This window comes from Hylobates moloch, unplaced genomic scaffold (genome assembly GCF_009828535.3).
Source record: "Hylobates moloch isolate HMO894 unplaced genomic scaffold, HMol_V3 SCAFFOLD_14, whole genome shotgun sequence".
Lineage (NCBI taxonomy): Eukaryota > Metazoa > Chordata > Mammalia > Primates > Hylobatidae > Hylobates > Hylobates moloch.
The window spans coordinates 65,777,133-65,798,879 of record NW_026652289.1 but is presented as its reverse complement, the minus strand read 5'-3'; the positions used below and the strand labels follow the sequence as shown (position 1 = coordinate 65,798,879).

The 21,747-nt window shown below is 40.4% G+C and overlaps 1 protein-coding gene across 3 annotated transcripts; it reads left to right on the top strand.

The window, feature by feature from the left end:
• The first annotated feature begins 285 nt into the window (after positions 1 to 285).
• On the top strand, positions 286 to 19,830 carry LACTB (lactamase beta). 3 transcript variants are annotated; one of them, XM_032174478.2, is made up of 7 exons: positions 324 to 359; positions 621 to 695; positions 1,095 to 1,161; positions 4,340 to 4,530; positions 4,834 to 5,170; positions 7,000 to 7,165; positions 19,032 to 19,825. In XM_032174478.2, the coding sequence occupies exons 1-7, from the start codon at positions 339 to 341 to the stop codon at positions 19,555 to 19,557; spliced, it is 1,383 nt and encodes a 460-aa protein (XP_032030369.1). In that variant the 5' UTR covers positions 324 to 338; the 3' UTR covers positions 19,558 to 19,825. The 3 variants fall into 3 exon arrangements, 2 of the variants coding, with proteins under 2 accessions (XP_032030368.1, XP_032030369.1); XR_004251610.2 differs by having other exon boundaries at positions 286 to 695; positions 7,004 to 7,165; positions 19,032 to 19,156; XM_032174477.2 differs by having other exon boundaries at positions 286 to 695; positions 19,032 to 19,830.
• The last annotated feature ends 1,917 nt before the right edge of the window (positions 19,831 to 21,747 follow it).

The window sequence follows — 21,747 nt, the reverse complement described above, 5'->3', positions numbered from 1 at the left end:
AACTGTTGTTAAAGAAGTGTGCACACTGAGGGGCAAGATGGTAAGGGCGAGAACTCCCATGGGACGTGAACTAGGAAGGCTTCTTGGAGGTGACGCTTGATCAGAGGGTAAGCAAAGGAAAAAAAGGAAAGAGAGACACAAGGAAGAGACAAGAAAAGGGAAAGGAGGAAGGGCTCGATGCGATCGGCGCTCGGGTCGTCAGGCGTCGACTGCTAGGGTCTGACCGCGGTCCCCGCCCCCGTCCCGCCCCCTTCCCGCCCCCTGTCCTTCCCTCCGCCCCGCGCCGCGGCCGGCCGGGTCTGCGTGAGTTCGGTGGCGGCCAGCTGTGCAGAGACGCCATGTACCGGCTCCTGTCAGCAGTGAGTGCCCGGGCTGCCGCCCCCGGGGGCTTGGCCTCAAGCTGCGGACGACGCGGGGTCCATCAGCGCGCCGGGCTGCCGCCGCTCGGCCACGGCTGGGTCGGGGGCCTTGGGCTGGGGCTGGGGCTGGCGCTCGGGGTGAAGCTAGCGGGTGGGCTGAGGGGCGCGGCCCCGGCGCAGTCCCCCGCGGCCCCCGACCCTGAGGCGTCGCCTCTGGCCGAGCCGCCACAGGAGCAGTCCCTCGCCCCGTGGTCTCCGCAGACCCCGGCGCCGCCCCGCTCCAGGTGCTTCGCCAGAGCCATCGAGAGCAGCCGCGACCTGCTGCACAGGATCAAGGTGCGGCCACTGGGGCGGGGGGCGTAGGGGGCCGGGGATCCACCCCTCTCGGCGGTGCTGTCGGGGGCTGAGTGGACCCCACCTGGGGCGGCGGGGTGCCCGCGATCGGCTTCCGAGAAAGACTTCCCATTTCCCTACCGCCAAGCCGTGGTCAGACGCTCTTGGGGGTTCCCCAAATCTGGGCGGAGGTCACTGCCTGTCTCGGGGACCGCCCCTTCCCCCTAGGGGGCTGACAGGCACATCCCTTGTGTGAGCATGGCCTGGGACGAGGTGGGCGGGGCCCAGGTGGGGGGGGCGGGGCCCAGACTCAGGGGGCGGGGCTTCGGAAGGCCCCCGGGGAGAGCGCTGGGCTTTTTCAGCAGGCCCGTAAACTGTCGGTTCTTTCCCCTTCGGTCTTAGGATGAGGTGGGCGCACCGGGCATAGTGGTTGGAGTTTCTGTAGATGGAAAAGAAGTCTGGTCAGAAGGTGGGTTCAGAAAATTGTTGTTTTGTTCTGTGCCAGTTGGTAAATAAAATATTGTTTTACTAGTTAGAGTGGATCCCATGAAATGCTATTGCATTTACATAAAACGATGCATATTGTAGAGAAAACATCTAACATAATAAAGAATCAGGTGTTTTAAAATCACAGTAAGGTTTAAAATGTGACTAATAAATTGGAGTCATGAAGATGGCTACCCACTCCCACTTTTCTCTTAGGACTGGATTTATTGGTCTGAAAGTTGTATATAGTAGTCCCTCCTTATCCTCGGGATATATTCCAAGACCCTCAGTGGATGCCTGCAAACGTGGATGGTATTGAACCCTGTATATACTTATTTTATCTTATATATACATACCTATGATAAGGTTTAATTTATAAATCAGGCATAGTAAGAGATTAACAACAATAATAAAATAGAACAATCACAACAATACTCTGAGTGGCATGCAATTTAAAGCTTACGAATTGTTTATTTCTGGAATTTTCTATTTAATACTTTCGGACCATGGATAACTGAAACTGAGGAAAGCGAAACCACCGATAAGGGGTAACTACTGTGTAGAACAATCCATTAAGTGAGTACTTGTAGGTAACACTTATGGGTAGATAAAACTCAGAATTTGTGAAGTTTTCTTTTTTAATTAAGTTAACAATTTCTTGAGGCCTCTCTTCCGTAAAAAGCAAAGTACTAAGTACTGGGGTTATACACTATTCCTTGTCTTTAATGACTTTTCAGTCTACTTTATTAGGCTTTTTAACCAGGCAGAGGTGTCAACTATTTTTTTCAAACAGAAGGCAAGAAACTTAGGGAGAGGGATTTCTATTCATTTTATGATACTTTTATCAAGGCATTATTTTTCATAACTTCTCTGTTGCACAGAAATTGATCTAATTGGTCATCCTAGGTTTCTAGGAGTCCCACTTTTAGAAAATGATGTTTCAGGCCGGGTACAGTGGCTCACGCCTGTAATCCTAGCACTTTGAGAGGCAGAGGCAGGTGGGTTGCCTGAGCTTAGGAGTTCGAGACCAGCCTGGACAACGTGGCAAAACCCCATCTCTACTAAAAACACAAAAAATTAGCCAGGCTTGCTAGTGCGTGCCTGTAATCTCAGCTACTCGGGAGGCCAGGGCACAAGAGTTGCTTGAACTCGGGAGGTGGAGGTTTGCAGTGAGCTGAGATCGTGTCACTGCCCTCCAGCCTGGGCAACAGCGAGACTCTGTCTCAAAAAAAAGAAAAAAAAAATGTTTCATATGCCATTTAAAGGCAGTAAGTTGATGGGCGCAGTAGGGGTTTGAATTTGAAGGAAAATGGGCCAGTTGAGGTGGCGCACGCCTGTAATCCCAGCGCTTAGGGAGGCCAGGGAGGAAGGATCGCTGAAGGCCAGAAGTTTGAGACCAGCTCAGGCACCATAGCGACACCTGTGTCTCTATAAAAAAATTATTTATTTATTTATTTATTTTTTTTTTTTTTTTGGAGTTTCACTCTTGTTGCCCAGGCTGGAGTGCAATGTTGCAATCTCAGCTCACCACAACCTCCACCTCCCAGGTTCAAGTGATTCTCCTGCCTCGTCCTCCCAAGTAGTTGGGATTACAGGCATGCACCACCACGCCTGGCTAATTTTTGCATTTTAAGTAGAGACGGGGTTTCTCCACGTTGGTCAGGCTGGTCTCGAACTCCCGACCTCAGGTGATCCGCCTGCCTCGGCATCCCAAAGTGCTGGGATTACAGGCGTGAGCCACCGTGCCCAGCTTAAAATTTTTTAAAAAAGGAAAATGATTCTTCCTTCAAGTATAAGTATAGTCTAATCATTATACCTAATTTATGATAAATCTTATAATCAAAAATTATATAAATGTCAGCTTTATGGACTTTATGCAAATATTTTTTAGATATTTAAGATTATGCAAATTTATAGTCATTGTATTCCTTTTATTTCTTTTCAGATCTCGGTTCTCTTTTATTTATTTATTTATTTATTTATTTATTTATTTATTTATTTATTGGACAGGATCTCTTACTGTGTCACCCAGGCTGGTGTGCAGTGGTGTGATCTTGGCTCACTGCAGTCTCAAACTCCTGGGCTCAGATGATTCTCCCACCTCAGCCTCCCGAGTAGCTGAGACTACAGGTGCACTCCACCATGCCAGGCTTTTTTCTTTCTTTCGTTTTTTTTTGTATATTTTGTAGAGATGCGGTTTCTACCATGTTGCTCAGGCTAGTCTCGAACTCCTGAGCTCAAGTAATCCACCCATCTCCACCTCCCAAAGTGCTGGGATTACAGGCACTTTCTCTTTCTTAGTTAGATTTACACACTTTCAGCCTGTGAGAACATGGAAACCAAATTTAAAATTTTTTCTAGAAAAAGCTTTAAGTTAGTCCATAATTATTCTTCTGGTTTGCAGTCGAATTAAATTGATGGTTAGCTAGATTTGGTTTGCAGGACATCTTTTCACACATTTTTGAGACAGAGTTTCACTGTGTCGCCCTGGCTGGAGTGCAGTGGTGTGTTCTCAGCTGACCGCAACCTCTGCCTCCCACGTTCAAGCGATTCTCCTGCCTCAGCCTCCCAAGTAGCTGGGATTACAGGCACACGCCACCATGCCCGGCTAATTTTTGTATTTTTAGTAGAGACGGGGTTTTACCATGTTGGCCAGGCTAGTCTTGAACTCCCAACCTCAGGTGATCTGCTCACCTCAGCCACCCAAAGTGCTCAGATTATAGGCATGAGTTACCGCGCCCGGCCCACACTTACTTTTATTGAGTGGCTATTTCAAGGAATTCAGTGGAAATTTACTCAAAAGTCAAAAATAAATATAATCTGAAGAAGAATAATGATGTTTTCTTTAAAGAATACTTTATTTAAAATGTGGAATAACTCAGTTGTTTAGATAAGCTAAGAAAAATTTGTATCTAAGTCATAGAAAATTGCTATTGCAAACAGGGTACAATTTCACTTCAGTTATAAGGTTAAATTGTTAGGCTTACTGGTATACTAAGATTTTAATCCTTTACATGTCCAGTGTTAAGTAACTTATAAAAGTGGAGTACTTTTCTTTTAGATAAACACAGCATGTTTAAAGATAGTATTATTTCAGTTTTTGAAGACTTGTTTGACCATGAAGCCTGTTAATAGTGACTTTTTGCTTTTTTCCCCCAAAGGTTTAGGTTATGCTGATGTTGAGAACCGTGTACCATGTAAGCCAGAGACAGTTATGCGAATTGCCAGCATCAGCAAAAGTCTCACCATGGTTGCTCTTGCCAAATTGTGGGAAGCAGGGAAACTGGATCTTGATATTCCAGTACAACATTATGTTCCCGAATTCCCAGAAAAAGAATATGAAGGTGAAAAGGTAGTGAAACTCACAGTTCATTTTACTAATTGCATGTTAAATGGTTTATGCTGGAATTTATATTTAAAATGTTTCATAGGATTCTTTGGCTTGTTTTTAGTTATTGTTAATGTATTAGTTTTTCTTAATCCAGATGATAATCAGGTAGGTATTTTTCTGAAATTTGAGGCTAAGGATTTGTACATGACATTTTCCGAACAGCAGTTCTAAATGGAAAATATTACTGAGACATTATTCCAAGGCAACTAACTTTCTATTTTTCAGGTTAATATTGTAATTGAATTTTCATGTTTTTACAATCAGGTTTCTGTCACAACAAGATTACTGATTTCCCATTTAAGTGGAATTCGTCATTATGAAAAGGACATAAAAAAGGTGAAAGAAGAGAAAGCTTATAAAGCCTTGAAGATGATGAAAGAGAATGTTGCATTTGAGCAAGAAAAAGAAGGCAAAAGTAATGAAAAGAATGATTTTACTAAATTTAAAACAGAGCAGGAGAATGAAGCCAAATGCCGGAATTCAAAACCTGGCAAGAAAAAGAATGATTTTGAACAAGGCGAATTATATTTGAGAGAAAAGTTTGAAAATTCAATTGAATCCCTAAGATTATTTAAAAATGATCCTTTGTTCTTTAAACCTGGTGAGTGTTAATCCCTTCTCTTAACAAAATCATCATTACTGAAATGTTAATTTTCAGGAAATCCAAACTGATACCATCCGGAGTGCATTCATTGAGGTTGATGATTGTGATATGGACTAGTCTGGTGCTTGCGTTTTTGTCTGTAGTTTCTAACAAAGCCTAGCATCCAGGCAGCTTGTTGTTTAAATTTTGCCTCATTGGAGACTACCCAGTCATTTAGAGGATTCTCAGTATCAAGATGTTCATGCAAACTTATGGAGAAATGTTGGAATAATAGTTCTCTAAATACAACCTGGACCAAAGTAGACATGATAAGGTATTGCTGATATTTTAGTATTTAGTTAGAATTTAAATTGCTCAACTTATTTTGTGCCTTTATTTCTTAAAGAAATGAGTGTTCATCAATAATTTTTTCCCAAAAAGCTGATCTATACAAATAATTATCTTTGTTTTATTTTTTGATTTGGTGCCTATTGAAGCTACTTAATATCTAAATTTACCATAGTTTTATATACTTATATTCTGTTTTCATTTTAAAAGCTTTTAGTTGAATAGATATTATATAGATATGACTAATAAGAGCAAATAAAATATAATTATGGATTTTATCTTAAAAATAAAGTTCTATGCTGGGCATAGTTGGCTTACGCCTATAATCCCAGCACTTAGGGAGGCAAAGGTGGGAGGATCGCTTGAGCCCAGGAGTTTAAGACTAGTCTGGGCAACAAAGCAAAGCCCTGTTTCTCCAAAAAATTTTTTAAATTAGCCAGGTTCAGTGGCCTGCGTGTGTAAGTAGTCCCAGCTACTCAGGAGGCTGAGGCAGGAGGATCCCTGAGCCCAGGAGTTCAAGGTTGCTGTGAGTTGTGATCATACCACTTTACTCTAGCTTGGGCAACAGCAAGAGCAAGACTGTGTCTCAAACCAGTTTGAGTTTGTCCAGAACCCAAAATGATATAAAGTTATTTATCTGAAATACTATATATATTTGAATATATATTTAAATTTAAATATGTATTTGAAACAAAGTTTGTGTGCCTACATATATTTTATTTTATTTTTTATTTATTTTATTTTATTTTATTTTTATTTATTTATTTATTTTTTTGAGATGGAGTCTGGCCCTGTTGCCCAGGCTGGAGTGCAGTGGCACGATCTTGGCTCACTGCAAGCTCCGCCTCCTGGGTTTAAGTGATTTTCCTTCTTCAGCCTCCTGAGTAGCTGGGATTACGGGTGCCCACCACCACACCTGGCTAATTTTTGTATTTTAGTAGAGACAGAGTTTCACCATGTTGGCCAGGCTGGTCTCGAACTCCTGACTCTCAGGTGATCCTCCCCCCTTGGCCTCCCAAAGTGCTAGGATAGAGGAGTGAGCCACCGCTCCTGACCCATATATTTTATTAAAATAAGAACATGTTTGCCCATTTATGCCCTAAACAATGAGTAGAGGTAGATTAAGAACAAAGTTGACTCAAGAAATCAAATTTGCTTTTCTTTTCTTCCTCTTCCTGTTTTGTCGTCACTTTGAAATATTTTTGTTTTATTTTGAGGTAGGATTTATTTGCTTACTTTATTATCAGAGAAAGGAGCAGATTTATGTGAAATGTTAAGTATGCTGATCATAATTTTATTCTTGTGTTAAGGACTTGGAATAAGGACAGTTGCAAAGTTAACTCAATTTGTTTATATATTGTCTGTGTTCTTTTTCTGAATGCTGAAGTAAAATATTCTGGTTTTAAAGGTATGCCAATTTTCAGTGGGAATATATTTTATATATTTTTGAATAATAATCAAGCATTTTATTTTTTTCCTCCTCGCAATGATGTCTCAAGGTAGTCAGTTTTTGTATTCAACTTTTGGCTATACCCTACTGGCAGCCATAGTAGAGAGAGCTTCAGGATGTAAATATTTGGACTATATGCAGAAAATATTCCATGACTTGGATATGCTGACAACTGTGCAGGAAGAAAACGAGCCAGTGATTTACAATAGAGCAAGGTAAACGAATACCTTCTGCTGTATCTAGCTATATCGCATCTTAACACTATGTTATTAATTAAAAGTCATATTTTCTTTGTTTCCATTCCAAAATCAACTTGCCACATTTTGGGAGCTTTTCTACATGTCTGTTTTCTCATCTGTAAAGTGAAGGAAGTAAAACATGTTTATAAAGTACACTAAGACCCTTTGATGAAAGATAGCAATAATATTAATAACTGAAACATGAATAACTAAACCAAAATTGCACCCACTGTGAGCATCTGTAATTTGCTCTTTAACCATTCCTTTTTTAGGTTTTAACTAATGCTTTGTTTACATGTTATTAGTTTCTAATTGTTTTCATACTGTTTTGAAATAATTTTATACTTACAGAAAAGTTGCAAGAGTAGTACAAAAGATTCACATATCCCCTTTACTCAGATTCCCTTAATGTTAGTTTACCTCATTTGCATTACCTTTCTGTCTACGTATGTGTTTGTTTCTGAACCATTTGGAAATAAGTTGTAGACGTGATACCCCTTTACCTATAAATATTTAAATGTGTATTTTCTAAAAACAAGGACATTTGGGGCCAGGCGCGGTGGCTCACGCCTGTAATCCCAACAGTTTGGAAGGCTGAGGTGGGTGGATCACCTGAGGTCAGGAGTTCGAGACCAGCCTGGCCAATATGGTGAAAACCCTCTCTCTACTAAAAATGCAAAAATTAGCCGGGCGTGTTGGCAGGTGCCTATAATCACAGCCACGCGAGAGGCTGAGGCAGGAGAATCGCTTGAATCCAGGAGGTGGAGGTTGCGGTAAGCCAAGATCGTGCCACTGCACTTCAGGCTGGGCGAAAGAGCAAGACTCCATCTCAAAAAAGGAAAAAAAAAAAGACAAAAAACAAAACAAGGACATTTGGGAAATTAACATAGATACAGTGCTTTTGTCAGATCTACAGACCTTACTCAAATTTTGCCAGTTGTTCCAATAATGTCCTTTATAGCAAAAGAGCAGAAAAACTTTTTTTTTCTGGTCTAGGATCTAATCCATGATCTCACATTGCATTTGCTTGTCATATCTATCAGAAGTGACTTGACATCAGTTTGTCCCATTATTGCTGATGGTATTTTAATCACTTTTTGAGGTGGTGCCTGTCAGGTTATTGTAAAGTTACTATTTTTACTTTATAATTAACAAGTATATTTGGAGGAGATAATTTGAGATGATGTAAAAATCCTGTTTCTCATCAAACTTTCTACTAGTTTTAGCATCTATCAATGATTCATGACTGAATCAGTTATTACAGTGATGGTTGTCAAATGGTGATTTTCTAATTCCATCATCCATTCTATATTTATCAGTTGGCATTCTATTATAAGAAGGTGCGGGCCGGGGTGGTGGCTCACGCCTGTAATCCCATCACTTTTGGAGGCTGAGGCGGGCGGATCATATGAGACAGAGTTTGAGACCAGCCTGGCCAACATGGCGAAACCCTATCTCTACAGAAAATACAAAAAATCAGCCGGGCATGGTGGCATGCACCTGTAATCTCAGCTACTCAGGAGTCTGAGGCAGGAGAATCTCTTGAACCCAGGAGGCAGAGGTTGCAGTGAGCCAAGATCATGCCACTGCACTCCAGCCTGGGCGACAAAGTGAGACTCCATCTCAGAAAAAAAAGTGCTTCCCCTTCTCTCTATTTATTCATACCAGTATGCGCTCATGGATTCTTATTTTAGTCAATGAGTTATAATCTGTCACTGTCATTATTTAATATGTTGCTTTTAAAATAGTATATGAAATATTAAAACTGCAACAGTAAATGGTTATTAGATTGCTTACCTATATGTGTATTTTTTGTTTTGTTTTGCCTTACATTTGTAAATATTTATTAAGCAAATACTACATGCCACATACTGTACCACATAGTAGAGCTAACCTGACATAGCTCCTGCCCTCCAGGAGCTTACAGACCAACATCTAGCAAATAATTCAATTAAGTACATACATTTTCTTTCAAAAAGAATACATGTTATGACTAGGCACGGTGGTTCACACCTGTAATCCCAGCACTTTGGGAGGCCAAGGCAGGAGGATTGCTTGAGCCCAAGAGTTTGAGACTAGCTGGGGCAACACAGTGAGACCCCGTCTCCACAAAAAATACAAAAATTAGCCAGGCATGGTGGTGCGTGCCTGTAGTCCTAGTTACTCGAGAGGCTGAGGTGGGAGGATTGTTTGAGCCCAGAAGGTGGAGGTTGTAGTGAGCCGAGTTTGCCCCACTACACTCTAGCCTGAGTAACAGAGCAAGACTCTGTTGCACCCCCCAACAAAAAAAAAGAATATGATGATTATGTAACATAGTTATCAGTGGGGCCACACTGCCCTTTACTTATGTAGCTAACATGGTAATCCCCTAATTTCTTTTTGTAATTATTATTTTAGATTCAGGGTGTACATGTGCAGGTTTGTTACATGGATATATTATATAATGCTGAGGTTTGGACTTAAATTGAACCTGTCACCCAAATAATGAGCTTAGTACCTAATAAGTAGTTTTTCAACCCTTGCCCTCCTCTCTGCATCCCCCTTTTTTGAGTCCTTGGTGTCTCGTTTCCATCTTTATGTTCATGTGTACCCAGTGTTTAGCTCCTACTTGTAAGTGAGAATGTGTGGTATTTGATTTTCTGTTTCTACATTAATTCACTTAGGATAATGGCCTCTAGCTACATTTATGTTGCTGCAAAGGACGTGATTTTGTTCTTTTTTATGTATATGTGTATATGTTTAATTGAATGATTTTCTGCTTTGTGTGTGTTGATAGTAAACATTAAAATGCTCTTCTTATTTGGATTATGCAGACCTCTGCTACGTGCCATTAACAAGGGTAATTAAGATTTTGGGGGTGGGGCAATGTGGCTCACGCCTGTAATCCCATCGCTTTGGAAGGCCGAAGCAGGTGGATCGTCTGAGCTCAGGAGTTCAAGACCAGCCTGGGTAACATGGTAAAACCCCATCTCTACCAAAAGTACAAAAAAAATTAGCCAGGCATGGTAGTGTGTACCTGTAGTCCTGACTACTTGGGAGGCTGAGTTGGGAGGATCACTTGAGCCTGGGAAGTGGAGGCTCCACTGAGCTGTGATTGCACTACTGCACTCCAGCCTGGGCAAGAGAGCGAGACCCCATCTCAAAAAAAAATTTTTTTTGATATATTATAAAAATACAAAGTAATATCTAAAATAATTGAACACTTAAAAACTATCTGGGTATAAACACTATTTTACAGTGAGGCATCCTTAGGTACTTTTTAATAAGTTTTAAGATTTAAAACATTTAAACCACATTTTCTCTCCATTTTCTTCTACAGCTTTTAAATATAAAATATCAAGTTGAAGTTACTTATGTAAATTTGAATTGGGTGTTCAAACAAAATTCTAGGCAAATTGCTTAAGCAGAAAAATTGCTTAAGCAGACTTTAATATTTTATGGAGAAGCTTTAGAACAGATTTTGACAAGTTAACTAGAATTTTTACCCTTAGGAGTGAAAAATGCTATGATTTTATATAATTTCATATTTGATTCATTTACCACTATAATAGGAAAGGGTTTAGTCAGCTTTTTAGCTTTTACAAATTTTATATTTTAATTTATGCTTTCTCCTATGGAGACATTTTCTATGACTTAGAGTTTTAATTACTAATTTGCATAATCTAAAATAACTCTGGCCAGGTGCTGTGTGGCTCATGCCTGTAATCCCAGCACTTTGAGAGGCCAAGGCAGGAGGATCATTTGAGGCCAGGAGTTTGAGACCAGCCTTGGCAACAGAGTGAGACCCCGTCCCTACAAAAATTCTTTTAAAAATTAGGCGGGCATAGTAGCGCACACCTGTGGTCCTAGTTAATCAGGAGGAGAGGATCACTTGAGCCCTGGAGTTTCAGGCTGCAGTGAGCTATGATTATACACTGCTCTCCAGCCTGGGTGACAAAGCAAGATCCTGTCTCTAAACATTAATTAATTACTTAGTTAATTAAATAAAACAAGCACAAGACTATATGAAAGTGCTAAAAAATTTACATGTTCAGTTGAGATGAGACAGGATTAAAATAATGTGAACCAAATACAGATTTCTTGTCTGAACTGGTATACTTCAAAAAACACACATGGAAGTATTGAATTTTAAAATTATAAACATTTGAGCTTATTTTGTAGAGAAAAATTTGAGACACAGTATTAGCAAATGCGATAAAGATTTGTTTGACCTTTTAAAGTAATTTGGGGTTTTATTATTAGAGGAAAAAGTATTTGGAAAGCAAATACTTGGTAACTTTTCAAAAATACTTTAATTCAGAAAGAACAAAGAATACTTATGAAAGGGCAGTTGTGTCAAATGTTAGGAGGGTGAGTCAGAAGTTTATAAAATGGCCAGTTGAGTTATATCTTGATTATTTATGGTCAGAATTAATTCCTTTTTTTGTTGTTGTTGAGTTGGAGTCTTGCTCTGTCACCCAGGCTGGAGTGCAGTGGCGCGATCTAGGCTCACTGCAAGCTCCGCCTCCCAGGTTGACGCCATTCTCCTGCCTCAGCCTCCTGAGTAGGTGGGACTACAGATGCATACCACCACACCCGGCTAATTTTTGTATTTTTAGTAGAGCCAGGGTTTCATCAGTCTCCATCTCCTGACTTCAAGTGATCCACCCACCTTGGCCTCCCAAAGTGCTGGGATTACAGGCGTGAGCCACCACGCCCGGCCTTAATTCCGTTTTTTAAGTATTTGTATTCTTTACTGATTTTTATCTGTTTACTCCTCTCTCTTCCTACCATAGTGGTTTTCAAACTGTAGGTTTGTATGTCCAGTTATTGAGTTGGAAAATCAGCTTAGTGGGTTGAGTACCAGGATTTCTTTTTTTTAATGGAACAAAATAGAATAGAATATGATAAAGTACATTGCAGGTAGTAAAGGTAAATATAAGCTTTGGGATAAAGGTTAGGTTGCTGCATTAAAGGGGCACCAAAATGCAGTGGCGTGAGGAAAATAAAAGTTTAATTCCCCCTTGCAGCATTCCTGAGGTGAGCCATTCTGATTGGTTCCCCACAAGCCTTTAAGAGGCCAGATTCATCCATCTTACTGCTCCTCTCTCCACAGTGGTGTCCCTGTCTATACACCTGAAGCTCAATCACAGCCCTGCAGGTGCCCCAGCCTCCTGAAAAGAGAAAGGGTATGGAGCATGTACTCAAGGCCTTAAGGTCCAGACTTGCAAGTGTCACACTTCATTTCTGTCCACCTTCTGTTGGCAAAAACCTTAGCCATATGGTCACACTTTGTGACAAGGGAGGCTGAGAAATGTAATTTGTAGCTGAGCAGGCATGTGGCTTGCTTTACTATATTACTAAAGAAGAAGAGAAGAGTCAATTTTGTGAACAACCAGCCATCTATGCCACTGGCCACTGTGTTGCTCCATAAAAGTTCTGTTTTAGAAGGGTGTGATGTGTGTGTGTGTGTGTGTGTGTGTGTGTGTGTGTGTGTGTGTGTGTTTTCATTCAGTCAAAAGGAGAAATATATTCCTTACTGTGGGTTGAGGTTACAAAAAAGTTTGAAAGCCATTCAGTGGAATATGTCAAACTAAAATTTTATTATAATTTTTGCTAGTAATTTGTGAAAGGGGCTTTGGGACAGAATTTTGAAGCTTAATTACTAATAGGAATTTTACAGTTATGGTATTTTATTTTCCATTTTATTCTTTGATTTGTTAGAAAGGTAGCACATTTAACAAATCAACTATTACTTTTACCATTGCAAATGGCATTGCAAATCAGTTTATGGCCTAAAAGAGATTTCTTGGGGACCCAAAATAAATTTGGTTAGCAACAAGCAATGAATTTTAAATTTTTTAAATTGCCTGTGGTTCTCAGCTACTTCAGACTCTTTGTGTTTATTATTTTTGGATCTAGCATTATATTTTACTGGAAAGCACAAGAAAAATGATAAATACCATTGGGAGGCCAAGCGGGGTGGATTGCTTGAGCCTAGGTGTTCAAGACCAGCCTGGGCAACATGGTGAAACCCTGTCAGACAGTACAAAAAAAATTAGCCGGGCATGGTGGCATGCGCCTGTAGTCCCAGCTATTTGGAGGCTGAGCAAGGAGGATCACCTGAGCCCAGGAAGCTGATGCTGCAGTGAGCTGTGATCATGCCACTGCACTCTAACCTGACGATGGAATGAGACCCTGTCTCAAAAACAAAAGACAAATACCAGAAGTTGTCAGCTGAATCTAAAAAAAGATTCTCTAGTAAAGACGGCATAGATGTATGACCTTACTATGATTTAGATCTAGACATTTGCAAATTTGAAAATGGATGTCTAGCTCTGTGTATAAGGGGGAGAAGGACATTATGTCCACTCATCGAGCCCCTTTTCTAAGCTAGAAATTCTCTGTGAATGTGCAGACTGCAGAGCAGCTATTATTTCCTGTTTTCTTGATGAGTAATTAACTTGTGACTTGCGCAAAAATCAAAATATGCCATATGATGGTGAGTTAATTTCATTTTCTTTTTTTTTTTTTGAGACAAGATCTCACTCTGTCGCCTAGGCAGGAATGCAGTGGCACAGTCATACCTCACTGCAGCCTTGAACTCCCTGGCTCAAGTGATCCTCCGTATCAGCCTTCAAAGTAGCTGGAACTACAGATGTGTGCCACCACACCTGGCTGATTTTTAAATTTTTTTGTAGAGATGAGATCTTGCTGTGTTTCCCAGGCTGATCTCCTGACCTCAAATGATCCTCCCTCCTCAGCCTCCCAAAGTGTTGGGATTACAGGCGTGAGCCTAGCTCATTTTATTTTCTATTCTTTGAAAAAAGGCAATGGGTTTCTATCTCTAGTGTTAAGGGTCCCTATCAGCTCTGAGATGCTTTTGGTTTGGTTTTTTTGTTTTGTCTTGTTTTAATTTTTGGTAGTTCTCAATGGTTCTAAAGGGTAGTTGATTCATTTTAGTTAGATAAAATGGGCTGCTGAAATAAAATAGGGCACTAAAAGAAAGAAATATTGTTACCTAGGAAAATGTTTTATCTATTTGCTTTATTTATTTTATTTGATACAGTATCTATTTGGGCCTCTAAAACTCAACTCTGATTCTTTTTTGTAATAATTATTTTAAAAGAGTTTAAAGGCACCAGCTTTTTGGGGGAGTTCAGGGAGTAAAAGGAATCTTTTCAAAGATATAGACAAAAATAAAACCTTAAAGTAAAACTTAATAAATATATATGTTTGTATTCATTTGTTTTATGGTACCATTTTGAGGGGAAAAAAATGTTTCCAGCTTGTTATGTAGTCTTCTGATTTGTTGGGTATAACCGTAAACCTGTTCATAATATCCTGACTAAGGCTTTTTAGAGTTACTGTGTTTCCAGGAGTAAATATTTCTCTTCTTGATCACTTCTCTGTGTGTTTATGCATGTGTTTAAAATAGTACCATACGGTGTCTGTCACCTGTTTAAAAGTATCTCACCAGAATCCCACCTCACAAAAGCACTTAAATTCTTTTGCTCAGATTTGAGTGACAAGATCACACTTAGCTGTAAGGGAGGCAAGAGAATTGTTTTTAACTGGATATGTTGTTGTCTTGAATAAAATTGGGATTTTCTTAAATGGAACAGTGGGAACATTGTTTCTGTTTAGGCGCCTAACTATATTGATTCTGTGTAGCGAATATACTCTGTATAGGCAAGTACACTAAATAACTCTGTAAGTGAACATCACAAAGGAGCTCAGTGAATGTTCTTGCCACTGAAAGACATTCAATTTGTTGATAGGGGAATCCTCAGTCAATGCCTCGGCTTATTATTAGAACTTGGCCATATTTTTTATGTGTTTGGCACAGCGTTTGCAACAAAAATTTCTAATTTTATAACTAGATGGGATGAAAACCAAATAAAATGAATGTTTTCTGGAGTGTTTGCTGCATTTTTTAATGTTTAAAATTTTTAATTTCAATTTTTATGGATATATAGCAGCTGTATATATTTATGGGGTACATGAGATGTTTTGATACAGGCATGCAATGCAAAACAATCACTCATGTAAAATGAGTTATCCATCCCCTCAAGTATTTATCCTTTGTGTTACAAATGATCCAATCCTACTCTTTTAGTTATTTTAAAATGTACAATTTTTATTGACCATAATCACCATGTTGTATTCTCAAATACTGGATCTTATTAATTATTTCTGTTTCTTTTGTACCCATTAATCATCCCCACCTTCTCTGAACTTTGGCTGTATTTTGACAGTATAGATATGGCCTTTACCTTCTATTTCTAAAGTATCTTCTAGAATTATAAGAATTATTCTGTATCAAGCTTTTTTTCATGCCTTTAGCTGACAGACTCTCTACTGGTAGTTCAATTCAAATGTTAATACTAAATGTTAAAGTGGGATTGTTTTTATAACATGCATTTGAAATTATGTTGGTTTTCAAACTTCTTATAACAATAAATACCAAGTGATGAATATTGTCTCTAAAGACATTTAAGAAGCATTTTAAAAATAAGGCTGGGCTCAGTGGTTCATGCCTGTAATCACAGCACTTTGGGAGGCAGAGGCAAGTGGATCACTTGAGCCCAGGAGTTCGAGACCAACCTGAGCAACATGGCAAAACCCTGTCTCTACAAAAAATACAAAAATTAGCCAGGCAAGGTTGTGTGTGCCTGTAGTCCCAGCTGCTCAGGAGGCTGAGGTGGGGGATTACCTGAGCCTGGGATCACACCACTGCACTCCAGCCTGGGTGACAGAGTGAGACCCTGTCCCCCCACCCTTGAAAAAAAGTATTTTTAGTTTCTAAGTTTGTAGATGTAGATTTCTGTGGTTATATAACATTCTTGTGCAGAACCTGGAGATTCTTATAAATAAGTATGAAGAAGCTGTTTGTCATCTGGCATCATCCCATCAGTTAGTTACAAAAATGTCTCAGTAACTTAGTCAAGAACTTGTGTCTATATTCTTTTAAGCAGAAATGTTCTAGGAATTTGAAATGGTAAAGTTTATCTTTCAGCTGAATAAAATTATTTTCATAAAAATGTACTAATTTGTCCTATGTGAAAAGGAACTAAGAGATTAAAATCTAGAATTTGCTTATTAAAGCTAGAATTATAAAGTCTAGAAGTCTCCATATTTTTATATTTAAAAGAGGAATGACTGAGGAGTTCTAGTTTCCAGTCTTAATGTAAGTGGTTTGAAATGCTTTACTGTTAAAAGGAAGTTACAGAGCTGGGCGCAGTGGCTCACACCTGTAATCCTAGCACTTTGGGAAACCAAGGCTGGCAGATTACACGAGGTCAGGAGTTCCTGACCAGCCTGGCCAACATAGGGAAACCCCATTTCTACTAAAAATATAAAATATATATATATATATATATTAGCTGTGCATGGTGGTGGGCGCCTGTAATCCTAGCTACTCAGGAGGCTGAGGCCTGTAATCCCAGCTACTCGGGAGGCTGAGGGAGAATCACCTGAACCCCAGAGGCGGAGATCACAGTGTGCTGAGATCATGCCACTGCACTCCAGCCTGGGTGAAAGAGCAAGACTCTGTTTCAAAAAAAAAAAAAAAAAAAAATCGGCCGGGAACAGTGGCTCACGCCTGTAATCCCAGCACTTTGGGAGGTCGAGACAGGCAGATCACCTGAGTTCGGGAGTTCAAAACCAGCCTGGCCAATATGATGAAGCCCCGTCTCTACTAAAAATACAAAAAAAAAAAAAATTAGCTGGGCATAGTGGTGCATGCCTGTAATCCCAGCTACTGGGGAGGCTGAGGCAGGAGAATCACTTTAACCCAGGAACAGTGAGCTGAGACTGTGCTGCTGCACTCCAGGCTGGGCACCAGAGCAAGACTCAGTCTCAAAAATCAATAAATAGGCCGGGCATGGTGGCTCATGCCTGTAATCCCAACACTTTGAGAGGCCAAGGTGGGCGGATCACCTGAGGTCAGGAAGTTTGAGACCAGCTTGGCCAACATGGCGAAACCCCACCTCTACTAAAAATACAAAAGTTAGCCGGATATGGTGGCGCACAACTGTAATCCCAGCTACTCGGGAGGCTGAGGCAGGAGAATCGCTTGAACCCGGGAAGCGGAGGTTGCAGTGAGCCAAGATCGCACCACTGTGCTCCAGCCTGGGCGATAAGAGCGAAACTCTGTCTCAAAAATAAATAAGTAAATGTACACAAAAAAAATTAGCTGGGCATGGTGGCAGCACATGTAATCCCAGCTACTGGGGAGGCTGAGGCAGGAGAACCAAACTCCAGCCTGATCAACAGAGTGAGACTCTGTCTCAAAAAAAAGAAGTTACAGAAAGCTGATTATTGGCTGGGCACAGTGGCTCATGCCTGTAATCCCAGCACTCTGGGAGGCAGAGGCGAGTGGATTGCTTGAGGCCAGGAGTTCGAGACCAGACTGGACAACAGTGAGACCTTCATCTGTACCAAAAAAAAAAAAAAAAAACTTAGCCAGGTATGGTGGTACACACCTGTGGTCCCAGCTACTCAAGAAGCTGAGGCAGGAAGATTGCTTGAGCCCTGGAGGTTGAGGCTACAGTTAGCCATGATTGTACTGCTGCAGTCCAGCCTAGGCAATAGTGCAAGACTCTGTCTCAAAAGAAAAGTAGAAATTTATTTCTCAATGAAAAAATGTGTTTCTATTATGTAACTTCTTTTAGATTTAATTTTACTTGGTTGACTAGAATTACAAATATAATCAGAAGTTGACACAGAAAGTAATGAGGGCCTAAAATTTGAGAGTTGTCATAGGACAACTCTTCCATAGGAATGGAAGGAAGGGAGGAGGGTAAGACACAAAGCAGAGATTGAATACATAGGATTTAGCGTCTTATTGGGTATGAGAGTTCAGGGCAAGAAAGTCATTAAAAGTTGTATAATGAAGGTTTTAATGGAGAGAAAGAAACATGACAGACATGTTGATTTTGAGACAATGAGAAAACCACCTATCAAGTCATTGGTTCTTTAAAGAGCATACTAAGATCCCCTTTAGACTTTTTTCTTTTTTTAAATCTTCAGACACATACCTGTGGCCACTCATTTCCTAACTGCCAGCCCTACTTTACCCAATATTATGACTTGTACTTTTAGGGGACGTGTAAGAATCTTGAAAAAAGAAGAAAGGATTCAAACTAGGGTTTGCTAACTCCAGCCTTTCTCACTGCACCAAGAAACTACCATGTCACATCATTATATATACTATGTATATGGTATTTTTTTTAGAATTTTTTTTTAGATAGGGTCTTGCTTTGCTGCCCAGGCTGGACTCAAACTCCTGGGCTCAAGCGATCCTCCTGCCTCAGCCTCCTGAGTCAATGGGATTACAGGCACCGGCTGCTGCACCCAGCTTATATGGTATTTTTATCCAAGAAATCTAGTCATCTTACAAATAACCTTATTCCTAAACATCCCAAAGTGCTTTGGATGTTTACAGTTTTGGTTATAAAATTCATTTGTGGCACGATTCAGCATTAACCCCAAGGACAAGGAATATCTACCCAATGATAACTGTCTCCATATGCACAGGGCAAATATGTCATGTGTAATATTAACGAGTACATTTTTGCAGGTATTAAAAGTTTGATACACTCAGCATGGACAAGCCATACCAATAGAAAAAAACCACTTTCTATGCTTTAATTCAAAAGGTAATTAGACTATCTTACTTAGTTATCTGTGTGTCATTAGGACCTGAATCATATTGAAAATTAGTGGTTAGTTTATAGTTTCTGAGAATGTATGATCATTACATTGAAATACAATCTCTCTCATGTACACATTCTTCTATCATCATGTGTGAAGCCAGTGATTATGAAATTTTTAATGATCATTTCTTATTTCCTTTTAGATTTTATGTTTACAATAAAAAGAAACGTCTTGTCAACACGCCTTACGTGGATAACTCCTATAAATGGGCTGGTGGTGGATTTCTGTCTACAGTGGGTGACCTTCTAAAATTTGGGAATGCGATGCTTTATGGTTACCAAGTTAGGCTGTTTGAGAACTCAAATGAAAATCTTTTACCTGGATACCTCAAACCAGAAACAATGATTATGATGTGGACCCCAGTCCCTAACACAGAGATGTCTTGGGATAAAGAGGGTAAATATGCAATGGCCTGGGGTGTGGTGGAAAAGAAACAAACGTATGGCTCTTGTAGAAAGCAACGGCATTATGCTTCACATACTGGAGGGGCAGTGGGCGCCAGTAGTGTCCTGCTGGTCCTTCCTGAAGAACTGGATACAGAGACTATAAATAACAAGGTTCCCCCAAGAGGAATCATTGTTTCTATCATATGTAACATGCAATCTGTTGGCCTCAATAGCACCGCTTTGAAGATTGCCCTTGAATTTGATAAAGACAGATCAGACTGATAACCTTAAAACCACAGGTGCAAAATGAGTTGTTTTGAGGTTTTTTTGAAAACATTAAAGTTCCAAAACATGAAATTTTTAAGAATAAATTTGAAATAGAGTATAATTGAATGCAGAGAATTATGTACCTCTAATTGCTTAATTTTGTAATGGTCTTTTATTGTAGAATTGGTTCTTTATACTCAGGGAAGTAATTATATTGTTTTTACTTTTTGAAAAAAGTGTTAACTCTTGAAATAAAATATTCTGATAAAATATGTACTTTCTGCATGTGTAATACAGAGAAAATCTCATTCAACAGGAGCCTCCAAATATCTGAGGTTTTTTTTTTCTTTTCTTTTCTTTTTTTTTTTTTTTGAAATGGACTTTTGCTGTGTTACCCAGCCTGGAGTGCAGTGGTGTGATCTTGGCTCACCACAACCTCTGCTTCCTGAGTTCAAGCAATTCTCCTGCCTCAGCCTCCCAAGTACTGGGATTACAGGCACCCACCACCATGCCCAGCCAATTTTTGAATTTTTAATAGAGACAGCATTTCACCATGTTGGCCAGGCTGGTCTCGAACTCTTGACCTCAGATGATCCACCCGCCTCAGCCTGCCAAAGTGCTGGGATTACAGGCGTGAGACACTGTGCCCAGCCCAAATATCCTTTTAATATGACAGCAGAAACAAAAGCATGAAAAATGGTATATTAGTTATCCACTACAGCTTAAAAGAAACATTCAGAGAAGGAATCGGGAAATCAGGAGCAATATAGTTGCGTGGGTCTGGCGCGGTCTCTAGTGAGGTTGCAGACAAGGTGTTATGATCATCTAAAGAATTCTCCAGGGATGGAGGAAATGCTTCCACGTGGCTTACTTGCATGACTGCTGGCAAGAGTCAGTTCTCTGGCTGGTGGGTGGCAAGGGGACTCAGTTTGTCACCACATGGACCTCTCTCTAGGCTGCTTGAGTATCTTAATGTCATGGTAGTTGGCTTCCCGCAGAGTAAGTGATGGGACAGAGAGTGCCAGGCAGAAGTCACTCTTTTATAAACTAGCCTCAAGTCACATACGATCACATTTGCCAAATTCCATGGGTTACATGGGGCTAATAAATGTTGGAGAGATTATATACATTGTGAATATTAGGAGGTAAGAATCACTGGGTGTCAACTTGAAAGTTGGGTACCACAGTCTGACCTCTGGTCCTCAATGATTTTTGTCCTTCCCAATGCAAAATACTCTTACCTCCTTTCAAATCCTCCAGAAGTTTCACCTTAGTATAGCATCAGCTCAAAGCCCAGTATCTTATCATCTAAATCAGGTCAGGTCTAAGTGTGAATGAGGGCTCCTTGGGATGAGTTCCTTAGGTACAGCAACTCAAGTACAGTTTCTCTTAAGACCTGTGAACTTTAGTTATTTGCTCCCCATATGTGTAACATACAGTAGCACAGCAGATATAGGATAATTGCTAGATGCCATCCTCTTCAAAAAGTAGGGAAGTGGAAGACATACAGGAGACTGGCAATTCTGAAATTCAGTCAGACAGAGGTTGGCAACTCTGATTAGTACTCAAGGCTTCAGAATAATTCTTACCTCTTGGCTATGTTATCTGGGCTCTTAGTTCTGCCTTATGAGTTACACTTTTTCTTTTTTTTAAGAGACAGGTGTTCACCATATTTCCCAGGCTGGTCTTCAACTACTGAGCTCAAGTGATCCACCCACCTCAGCCTCCCAAAGTGCTGGGATTATAGGCATGAGCCACCACACCCAGCCTCTGAGTTATACTTTTTTCTTTTCTTTCTTTCTTTTTTTTTTTGGTTGAGCCAGGGTTTCCCTCTGTCACCCAGGCTAGAGTACAGTGGCACAATCTCGGCTCACTGCAGCCTTAGCCTCCTGGGTTCAAGCAATTCTCCCACCTCAGCCTCCCGAGTAGGTGGGATTACAGGTGCGTGCCACCACTCCCGACTAATTTTTGTATTTTTAATAGAGACAGGGTTTCACCATGTTGGCCAGGCTGGTCTCGAACTCCTGATCTCAGGTGATCCGCCCCCCCCCCCTTGGCCTCCCAAAGTGCTGGGGTTACAGGCGTGAGCCACTAAGGCTGGCCGCTTCCCTATACCTTTTTTTCATGAAAGGTAGCATATATTTCTAGCTGAGTGGTTTTCTCAGTCTGCTTTCCACTTGTAGAAGTTTGGAGACCCAAAGGCCT